Source organism: Equus asinus, chromosome 14 (assembly GCF_041296235.1).
Source record: "Equus asinus isolate D_3611 breed Donkey chromosome 14, EquAss-T2T_v2, whole genome shotgun sequence".
NCBI lineage: Eukaryota > Metazoa > Chordata > Mammalia > Perissodactyla > Equidae > Equus > Equus asinus.
Window position 1 is genome coordinate 23,425,298 of NC_091803.1, and position 12,128 is coordinate 23,437,425.

At 36.8% G+C, this 12,128-nt stretch overlaps 1 protein-coding gene across 9 annotated transcripts in view; it reads right to left on the bottom strand.

Moving 5' to 3' along the window:
* Positions 1-12,128, bottom strand: part of TPST1 (tyrosylprotein sulfotransferase 1) — a 165,049-nt gene that overhangs the window by 120,433 nt on the left and 32,488 nt on the right. For 4 of the 9 annotated variants that reach the window (XM_070484501.1, XM_070484499.1, XM_070484498.1 and 1 more), the window contains exon 2: positions 5,299-6,244. In XM_070484501.1, coding sequence (XP_070340602.1) covers positions 5,299-6,143 — 845 coding nt within the window. In that variant the 5' untranslated portion in view covers positions 6,144-6,244. Of the gene's footprint in view, positions 1-5,298; positions 6,245-6,555; positions 6,609-12,128 lie in introns of all 9 variants that reach the window. The other 5 variants (XM_014842288.3, XM_044746946.2, XM_070484497.1 and 2 more) reach the window with 2 other exon arrangements.

The window sequence follows — 12,128 nt, forward strand, 5'->3', positions numbered from 1 at the left end:
ATACTAATTTGCATGCTATTATTTCTATATGCTATAGAAGTGATCATGATTTGCATGAACATAGTCTGTCTTTCTCTTAACTTGCTCGTAGTATTCTAGTAATCTTTAAATTTCAAAAAATTTTCAGGTGGATATTTCATTATCTTTCTCTGTTAATCCCATAAAATATTATAAAAATCTTTTATTTCCAAACTAAATTCTATTTTGGAAACTAAAAAGAAATTTAATATTCTAAATTTAATAAATAACTATTCTTTCTACTTCCTCAAAAGTTTCTCCATTTCAAGAAACTTTTTTGCATTATTTCCACCTATTTATTTAATCTTTCTTTGCTCTGGATCTGATTTCTAGATTTTTCTCTGCTTTACTTATCAGAAAGTTAGACTAAAAAATATAATAGCAGTATCAGTTATCATGTTCTTATTTGTTCTCTTCCACTTACCACTGCTATTGTATTTTTCATTCTAGCCTATTTGTGCTTAATAGTTGTATATCCTCTTTCTGCTCTAAGAGTCAACAACTCTTCTCTGAATTGTAGTTGTGATTCTTGTACTTGTTCTGTTTAAGGGTTACCATTATATTGTTTTGTTTTCCTGGCTTTGTCTTTTGACCCAGTAAACTTGTTTACTGATCTTAGGTTACTTTCTTATTTCACTCATCTTTGAGTATATCTTCGTGGGTTTTTTGTTATTGTTATTGATGATTTTTATTTGTTCCAGATAATTTTATAGCATCTTAATGAGTTTAATAGCAGAAACAACTCTGTATGCTCTAGTAACTTACTGAATGTTCCCAAATGGAGATGACCAAAATTCCACAATTCGTGAGAAGAGCTCAAGGTAAATAACCTCAAACTTTACTTCTATTTTCTACTGAAAATATTTGAGAGCAGGCCTCAGCAGCAGGTAGTATTCACTGTTCAGTAAGATCCTACTCCATATTCAATTACTTGGAGAATTCTACTGGAATACAACTATTTGCATAAAGTATTGTCCTTAAAATGTACTCCCTTCCCTTTCTGTACACACATTTCTTGAGAGATAAAGGTAAAAAGACATTTAGAAATGCCTCAATTTTTTCTAGTCTTTGTTAGTTCAGAAGAAATAGATCAGAGAGTTATAAATTATTTTTTGGAACCATTATATTCAAGACTACAGCTCAGGTTAGTATGAAGTTGAAAAATATGGTTGAATAATTCATTAAAACAGAACATAAGGGGCCAGCCCGATGGCACAGCAGTTAAGTGCACACGTTTGGCTTCAGTGGCCTGGGGTTCACCAGTTCAGATCCCGGGTGCAGACATGGCACCGCTTGGCAAGCCATGCTGTGGTAGGTGTCCCACATATAAAGTAGAGGAAGATGGGCGTGGATGTTAGCTCAGGGCCAGTCTTCCTCATCAAAAAGAGGAGGATTGGTGGCAGATGTTAGCTCAGGGCTAATCTTCCTCAAAAAAAAAAAAAAAAACAACAGAACATAGTATTCAAAACATCAAAGTTATAACACTAGTCACTGGAGAAACTAGCGCACTACTACTGGACTTGAAGTGACTACCTAAAAACATTAAGGATGAACCATATGTCTAAAATTCTATAATTTAGTACCTAAATGCAGAAATTACCAGCCAGCCAAAGCAATCTGGTTTCATCCCGTCCCTATTCATTAAATACTTTGCTCTTATTTTCAATTTTTAAAAAGTCTAGCTTATATACACTTGTCTCTAATGCAGACTCCCTGACCACCTCAGAATCAAAGTATGCTTTCTTCAATCAAATTCTTTCATAGAAAAACCCTTACATCTGCTAGCAGGTGATTACCCAATGCCTCCTACTTTACTGGAACTGGAACTGACCAGGGAGGCAAGAGGTCCCACTCCAACTGAAAATAACTGGAAATTCCTAAGCAAAGCAAAGGAAAGCTTAACTTTCATAGTTAACGAGATAAGACAGGGAGAACTGTGAAGGCCTTCCTTATTACTATCTTCAGCAATTTCTGCATACGTTCCTGAGTCATCTGGTGACACCTTCAAGCCTGCCTAAACATTTTCAGTATTTTAGTACTAAATAATACTAAAGTAAGTACTACAATACTTATTTTAAACAATTTTCCCAGAATAAAAATGTTATAGGAAGGTAAAAGCACACAGGATGATCAACCCTGAGCTATGAATTCCTTATGGTCCTGACTCTCAAATAACATGGAATATTTACAACTTGGTACTTACTTCTAGAAGAATTTTTTATGTTTCTGCTTTATAGCCCAATTAGCTCTTTTTGAAAGCAGGGACTCAGTCTTCAAAGGGGCAATATGGTCTGGATTAAATCTGCCTCAACCAAAGCCACTATGCTCTTATCTGTTTTATATTGGAATTATGGGTAAGAGTTCTTTCAAAAAGGAGTTTAAATGTTATTATTTTACATTGTTTTTAAGTTTAAAAAAATACCTGTACCTCACTAAATTTAAAAGGACTGACAATACCAGGTGCTGGCAAAGATATGAAGCACCTAGAACACATTCATGCATAGTATAGCCATACATGAATGATACAGACATTTTGGAAAACAGGAAGTGTCTGTTAAACATATAGATAGATATATCTTACAATCCAGTGATTCTATTCCTTGGTACACACCGAAGAGAAATTAATGCTTATGTCCACCAAAAGTAATGTACAAGAAAGTTCTTAGCAACTTTACCCATAATAGCCCCAAACTGGAAACATCAGATGTCCATCAATGGAACAATGGATAAATTGTGTTAAATGTACCTATTGGAATGTTACAACACAATGAAAAAGAATGAACTACTGCTATCTACAATATATGCGTGAATCTAATGTTAAATGAAAGAAACCATGCACAAAATAATAAACAGGCATGATTGCACTTATATGAAGTTCAAAAACAAGCAAGACTGTTTTTGAACTTTATATACAACCTCAAATCACCTCTGGTCATAGAGGTTGGAACAGTGATTACTTTTCAGTTGAGGAGGATACTGACTAGGAAAAAACACAAAGGAGGCTCCTGGATGCTGGTAATTTTCTATACCTTGGTATGGATGTGATGACACAAGTGTATACAGCTATAAACATTCATCAAATTGTACACTGCACATTTACTATATATGTTATACCTTAATTTTAAAGAACTCATATAGTGGCACAAGTCTTGGAATAAGCATTGGAGGTTCTAGTCATGGTTCTCCCCCTTGCAATTCCTGACAAAGCACAGAACCTCTCTGGATCTCCATTCCATACATTAAATGCTAAGTAAGGTCTCTTTCCCTTCTAAAATCCATTAATTCAAAATTTCTATGAATTTCCTCAGTCTTCTGCTTGCCTGAAACATAGTAAGTATACATGCAAAATGATCTTTTCCTGATTTCCACCAAAATTTAACTTAAGTATATCTTTTAATCCCTATTCAAAGAGACGGTGGAGGGCAGTGTCTAATAGGTTTATTTTATATTAATAGAAGGAACTAGCATTAGAATCTCTGGGCCAATATACAAGCACACAGAGTGAAATGCTTACCTAGGAATACAGGTCATTAGAAATTAGTTATAGTCTATAATCTGGAAAGAACAATAAACTGTAATGATAGCAGTGTGGGGGATCAGAATTGGTAACCCCAAAATGTGTCTCTTTGCCTTGCCTTGATTATTTTTAAGGACAAAAAACTCTGAAAGAAACGTTGAGCTTCCCCCTAACTGCCTACAAGAAATGTAAGATAAAGGCCTGTACCCAGAGCAGGCCATCACCATAGATAACTCTGGGTATCTGGTAGACTGGGAGGATCCTTGCTAAACCCACTCTTTATAAATTGTATTTACCAAACATTTGTTTTTCCATTTCCATGTGAATTGCCTTCCTCCCCTCTGAAATCCCAAACCACTACCCCCGAACATCCTCCTTTGTCTTTAGCTGAAGATGGTATTTAAGATAAGAGTCTCCACCATTTTGGTGAGTTACTCAGTTTTCCTGGGTCCTCCCATGCATACAGATTATAAAGCTTTGACTGAGTTCCTCCTGTTATTCTATCTCATGTCAATTTAATTTGTAGTCCAGCCAGAAGGACCCAGAGGGTAGAGGACATGTCCCCCTCTCCTACAGTAGCTAGAGCTAGAATTCTCTTTGAATCAATAAAAATAACCTAGAGCCACTGGAGTGGTAATGCCTAATAATTTATAGTCAATAACTGAAAGCTAGATGCAGAAAGGTGGCTGTTTCTTCCAAATTATATACGTGAGGAATCAATATCTATAAGTTCTATACACTGAAGGAAAAAAGCAAGAAGTCATTCCTTGGTAAGGGCAAGCAGGGCCCCCTAAGAAAGTACCTTGCTTTTTCTTTTTCTTACAGGGGGCATATATTACTTTTATAAATGGAAAAAAATTAAAAATAAAATAAAATTTAGTTATAGCCAACTTTTCTTCATCAGGAGATACTATGAATTTAACAGTAGTTTCCATTTTTATATCTTTATTCTAGGTATATAAGTTATCAAGTCAGGTTGTCAGACCTAGTCAGGGCACCCTAGTAATCACTCCATAAGAAAGGAAGAAAAATGAGATGGTTTTAGAAGTATTTGAATCTAAGAAACTTCTTGTATGGATTATGGATCAAGCTTCCAAACTTCAGGGATTCTTTAGCTTTTTATAAAAATCAAGAGATATATCAAACAGATGACAAAAGTAGCACTACACGTAATACATGCCATGAAAAAAAGCACTAGCCCATTGAGAACAAGGCATGAATTCTAATTCCGACCTTGCCATCTAAATTAGAGTAAATCATTTTGATCTTTCTAATTGAGTCCTCTACCTGCAAAAGGAAGGGATTGGGCTAGATAATTTTAGCCTTTAATTTTCTCTATCATGAGAAATTCCTAAATACTTGGAATTCACTACACACTCACCGACATGGTAGATGCTTTTCCTTGTATTAACTTTAATCTACACAAAAGCCAATTATCCTTTAACAAAAATATCTAGAAAGCAGAAATCAGAAGTCACTAAAATTGAATGATGGACATTAAAGCCTGAGGTCCATGAAAAAGGCCCTTCACTGCTATAAATTGGGTTTGCCTCCATAAAATATATAAAAAGGACAAGAATCCATAAACAAACAAATGAATTAAATAAATGGAAGGGTCTGTAACGAACTGGGTAGAGAAGTTTTAAAAAACTCATCGATGAAGCTATATCTATTCCAGAAAAGATCTGTAGTTTATACACACACACACATATCTTTATTAGCTGAATATAGGGTCAAAATAAAAAAACATAACATTTACTCACTTTGACAGAGATACTCCCCCAGCTTTCCCAATCATCTCTTCATGGTGTAATACTGAGTGGTTCCACGGAATATGGAGGAACTTTAAGAGTGTTCTCATCCACCGTTCGGGATGTAAGACAAGTTGTTCATAGTGAACTAACATGCATTTTTTATAGCCAACCTCCATACACTGGTTATACATGGTCTCTATGGCACGATTCCACTTGGTCAAACAGTCTCTATAGCTGTTCAGGTCAAACCCAGCTATAGTAACTTTTCGAGAAATCATCGAATGTACTGATGCCCGACCATCTCGGACCATCAGGAGAAATTTGGCATTGGGGAATAACCTAGCAAGGTAAGTTAAGGATTTCAGGGCAAAAGGATCTTTATTACATAAATAAGGGGCTGGCTCCCCATGCTTAACAATGATTTCTAGTAAGAAAGCTTGCATGGCAGAATCCAGCACTTCATCGGTGACACCAGCCTCATCCAAGCGTATTTTCTCTTTACTTGACCGCGACCACATCTGCTTCAGGGCCAGGATTCGAGGAATGACCCTGGTTTCCTCTCCACAACGAATATCAGGGTGTGCATCCAGCATGGCTCTCATGAGTGTGGTTCCACTCCGAGGCACACCTCCAATAAATATTAAAGGCATATCTTTGTGATAGGCAAAGGTTTTGTTGGCTTTGATGTCCAAGCCAGTTCGCACAGTGGTCTTTGTGCTCTCCAATTTGAGGGGCTGGCTACGTTCCTCTATTCGATGATGGCATTCCATGGCATGTTGGCCCAAGTAAAACACAGTCACAGAACTAATCACCAGACATGCCAATAGTAAGTTCTGCTTCAGTTTTCCAACCATCTTGATGTGGTTATCTTGTTTTTAAACAGATAGTTTGCTCAGAATGATTTTCAGAAAATGTTCAGGCCATGGAGATTCCACTTCAGAAAGATGATCAACAACTAATAGGAAAAGGAAAAAGTTATTTTATCATCACATTAAGATTGTTTATAAATTAGTCATCAGCTACCACCATTATATTTTGGACAGAAAGAAGGTGAAGGAGTCTTAGATGCTTTGATATTCTTAGAACACAAGTAGACACAAATGCAAGAAAAATAAAACAACATTTCTAAACAGAAACAGCTTTTCTTATGTAACAATTCTGAAGCTATGTGCCTTGCACAGGATGAAAAAATAAAAATATTTTTATCAGTGAGTCAAGTAAATATTTAATATGCCCAAGTACGTTTGGAGTCTAACCCAAGCTCACCTCTGGCGTTCAGATTTGCTTCATCCCCAAGAAGTCATTATCTCCACATTCTACTGTAAAGAGAAATTACAGAAGAAATATACAACTCCCAAATCTTTCACACAGATTCAGTTTATTCATCCCATAATTTATTTATTTAGGTACTACAGGCCAGATACTTGGGCTTGGCTGAGGATAAACTTTGAAAGGGACAGCAGTGCAGTGATCAGTGCACTAAAGAAACAAAGTCTCATGGACAGATAGATACACAAGCAATGAGAATAAAATGCAATCAGTGCCTTAGCAGAAATAAGCAAAGGGGACAATGGGAGTATAATAAAAAAGAGCACGTAAGTCTACCTGAGGAAGCTGTAAAAGCCTTATAAACAACAAGAGGGATGGGTACTCTAAGCAATAGGAACTTGTGTGCAAAAGCACAATGCCATCACAGAACACAGCATAATTAGGTGACAAGAAGTAGTTCAGGAGAGCTGGTGCATAGGGTGCAAAGAAAACTGTGTGTGTCTGATCTAGCCTTCAGAAGGACAGATAAGACTTGGACACACAGAGCATTCTAAGCTGAAGATATACTATGACCAAAGATGTGGATGGGTAAAAGCAGGGGCATGTATGGAAAATATACATGCTATGGAAAATATACCTACTATGGAACTGCTAGTTTAGCTGGAGTAAGGATACAAACTATGAAGCAGACAGCAATGAGACTACATCTACACTAAAAAAATTTACCCTGAATCCTCAGAGGGCAAGTGAGATGGTTAATTTTATGTGTCAAATTGGCTAGGCTATCGTGCCCAGTGTTTAGTCAAACACAAGTCTAGATGTTGCTGTAGAGGCATTTCTTAGATGTAATTAACAAACAAATCAACAGACTCTGGCAAAAGCAGAGCACCCTCCATAATACAGGTGGGCCGCATCGGACAAGTGAAGTCCTTCAGGGAAAAGACAGGATTCCTGAAGAAAAAGGAACTGTCCTCAAGACTGTGACACAGGAACCCTGCCTAAGTTTTAAGCCTGCTGCCCTGCAGAATTCGGCCTCAAGGCTAACATCAACTTTCATCTGACAGACAGCTCCACGGATTTTAGAAATGCCAGTGCCACAAATGCATGAGTCAATTCCTTAAAAACTCTCTCTCTCTCGAACTTCCCAAATCTAGGGATCAACAGAGAAATGTGTGTAGAGGAGGGTTTTAGATCTCCTAGATTTGTCAATGTAAAAAGACCCACCGCAAGGCACATAATAGTAAAGTTGGCAAATAGGAAGGATAAGGAAAGAATACTCAGGGAAGTAAGAAAAAAAAAGAGAATAACCTATAAAGGAGCCCCTATCAGACTGTCAGCGGATTTCTCTACAGAAACCCTACAAGCTAGGAGAGAATGGAGTGATATATTCAAAGCTTTAAAGGATAAAAACCTTCAGCCAAGAATACTCTATCCAGCAAGAATTTCCTTCAGATATGAGGGAGAAATTAAATCTTTTCCAGACAAACAAAAGTTAAGGGAATTTGTAACTAAAAGCCCTCCATTACAAGAAATCCTCAAGAAGGCGCTCATACTTGAAAAAAGAAAAAAGGGAGAAAGGGGACACAATCCACAGACTAGGGAGATAGATAGAACCAGAACAGGATAGCAAATATTCAACTATAGCATTAGGGTAAAAATAAGGAAACTACCTAAACAAGGACGATCTTAGCACTCTAACTACAAATTAATAAGACGAGCTGGAATAAAAAATGAAAATAATTATTTAGGAGGGGAAGAGCAAAGGGTCTAAATCAGTATTGGTCGAGTAAGTAAGAGACCACCAGAGAACAGACTATATTATACATGAGATTCTAAATACAAACTTCAAGGTAGACACTAAAATAAAGTATAGAACAGAGTCACAAATCATAGATAAGGAAAAATCTAAGAAACCCAGCATAAGAAATTGCAGTATTAAATGGGTAGTCTAAAGCACACAGGAAAAGAAACACAGGAAAACAAGATAATGAGTGACAGATTGACAGCATTAAGTCCACATGCATCAATAATCACTCTCAATGTGAACGGATTGAACTCTCCAATAAAAAGACACAGAGTAGCAAAATGGATTAAAGAACAAGATCCAACAATTTGTTGCCTCCAGGAAACACACCTCAGCCCCAAGGACAAACACAGACTCAGGGTGAAGGGGTGGAGGACAATACTTCAAGCAAATAGCAAGGAAAAAAGGCAGGTGTTGCAATTCTCATATCAGACCAAGTGGATTTCAAAATAAGTCAGGTAAAGACAGACACAGAGGGACAATATATAATGATCAAAGGGACACTTCATCAAGAAGAAATAACGCTTATAAATATCTATGCACCCAACACAGCAGCACCAAGATTCATAAAGCAACTATTAACAGACCTAAAGGAAGATGTTAAAAACAACACAATAATAGTAGGGGACCTCAACACCCCACTCACATCAATGGACAGATCATCCAGACAGAAAATCAACAAGGAAATAGTGGAGCTGAATGAAAAACTAAAACAATTGGACTTAATAGACATATATAGATCACTTCACCCTGAAAGAGCTGAATACACATTCTTCTCAAGTGCACATGGAACATTCTCAAGGATAGACCATATGTTGGGAAACAAGGTAAGCCTCTACAAATTTAAAACATTGAAATAATAACAAGCATCTTCTCAGATCATAGTGCTATGAGGCTAGAAGTTAATTACAAGAAAAAAGCTGAGAAAGGCACAAAGATGTGGAGACTAAACAACACACTACTGAACAAGCAATGGATCATTGAAGAAATTAAAGAAGAAATCAAAAAATACCTGGAAACAAATGAAAATGATAGCATGCCATACCAACTCATATGGGATACAGCAAAAGCTGTATTAAGAGGAAAATTCATCGCAATACAGGCACATCTTAACAAACAAGAAAAATCCCAAATAAGCAACCTTAAAGCACACCTAACTGAACTAGAGAAAAAAGAACAAATGAAGCCCAAAGTCAGCAGAAGGAGAGAAATAATAAAAATCAGAGCAGAAATAAATACTAATGAAACGAAAAAGGCAGTAGAAAGGATCAATGAGACAAAGAGCTGGTTTTTTGAGAAGATAAATAAAATTGACAAACCACTAGCCAGACTTACAAAGAAAAAAAGGGAGAAAGCTCAAATAAACAAAATCAGAAATGAGCGAGGAGAAATAACAACAGACTCTGCAGAAATACAAGAGATTATAAGAGAATACTACAAAAAACTATATGCCAACAGAATGGATAACCTAGAGGAAATGGATAAATTCTTGGACTCCTACAATCTCCCAAAGCTCACTCAAGAAGAGGCAGACAATTTGAACAGACCAATCACAAGGAAAGAGATTGAAACAGCAATCAAAAACATCCCAAAGAATAAAACCCCAGGACCAGATGGCTTCCCTGGGGAATTCTACCAAACTTTCAGAGAGGATTTAATACCTATCCTTTTCAAGCTATTCCAAAAAATTAGGGGAGATGGAACACTTCCTAACAAATTCTATGAGGCCAACATCACGCTGATACCAAAACCTGATAAGGACACCACAAAAAAAGAGAACTACAGGCCAATATCACTGATGAACATAGATGCAAAAATTCTAAACAAAATTTTGGCAACCAGAATTCAGCAATTCATCAAAAGAATCATACATCAGGATCAGGTGGGATTCATACCAGGGACACAGGGATGGTTCAACATCCGCAAATCAATCAACATGATACACCACATCAACAAACTGAGGAATAAAAACCACATGATCATCTCAATAGATGCAGAGAAGGCATTTGACAAGATCCAACAGCCATTTATGATAAAAACTCTGAACAAAATGGGCATAGAAGGAAACTACCTCAACATAATAAAGGCCACATACGACAAACCCATAGCCAACATCATACTCAATGGGCAAAAACTGAACCCCGTCCCCCTGAAAACAGGAACGAGACAAGGATGCCCTCTATCACCACTCTTATTTAACATAGTACTGGAGGTCCTGGCCAGAGCAATCAGGCAAGAAAAAGGAATAAAAGGAATCCAAATATGGAGGGAAGAAGTGAAACTCTCACTGTTTGCAGACAACATGATCTTATATATAGAAAATCCCAAAGAATCCATTGGAAAACTGTTAGAAGTAATCAACAACTACAGCAAAGTTGCAAGGTATAAAATCAATTTGCATAAATCAGTAGCATTTCTATACTCCAGTAATGAACCAACAGAAAAAGAACTCAAGAATACAATACCATTCACAATCGCAACAAAAAGAATAAAATACCTTGGGGTAAATTTAACTAAGGAAGTGAAGGACCTATATAATGAAAATTACAAGGCCTTTCTGAGAGAATTGGATGACGACATAAGGAGCTGGAAAGACATTCCATGTACATGGATTGGAAGAATAAACATAGTTAAAATGTCCGTTCTACCTAAAGCAATCTACAGATTCAATGCCATCCCAATCAGAATCCCAATGACATTCTTTACAGAATTAGAACAAAGAATCCTAAAATTCATATGGGGCAACAAAAGACCCCGAATTGCTAAAGCAATCCGGAGAAAAAAGAACAAAACGGGAGGCATCACAATCCCTGACTTCAAAACATACTACAAAGCTACAGTAATCCAAACAGCATGGTACTGGTACAAAAAGAGGTGCACAGATCAATGGAACAGAATTGAAAGCCCAGAAATAGAACCACACATCTATGGACAGCTTATCTTTGACAAAAGAGCTGAGGGCATACAATGGAGAAAAGAAAGTCTTTTCAACAAATGGTGCTGGGAAAACTGGAAAGCCACATGTAAAAGAATGAAAATTGACCATTCTTTTTCACCATTCCCAAAATAAACTCAAAATGGATTAAAGACCTAAAGGTGAGACCTGAAACCATAAGGCTTCTGGAAGAAAACGTAGGCAGTACACTCTTTGACATCAGTATTAAAAGGATCTTTTCGGACACCATGCCTTCTCAGAGAAGGGAAACAATAGAAAGAATAAACAATGGGACTTCATCAGATTAAAGAGCTTCTTCAAGGCAAATGAAAACAGGATTGAAACAGAAAAACAACCCACTAACTGGGAAAAAATATTTGCAAGTCATATATCTGACAAAGGCTTAATATCCTTAATATATAAAGAACTCTCGCAACTCAACCACAAAACATCAAACAACCCAATCAAAACATGGGCTGGAGACATGAACAGACATTTCTCCAAAGAAGATATATGGATGGCCAATATGAAACATGAAAAGATGCTCATCATCGCTGATCATCAGGGAAATGCAAATCCAAACTACACTAAGATATCACCTTACACCCGTTAGAATGACAAAAATATCTAAAACTAATAGCAACAAATGTTGGAGAGGTTGCGGAGAAAAAGGAACCCTCATACACTGCTGGTGGGAATGCAAACTGGTGCAGCCACTATGGAAAACAGTATGGAGATTCCTCAAAAAACTAAAAATAGAACTACCATACGATCCAGCCATCCCACTACTGGGTATTTATCCAAAGAGCCTGAAGTCAGCAATCCCAAAAG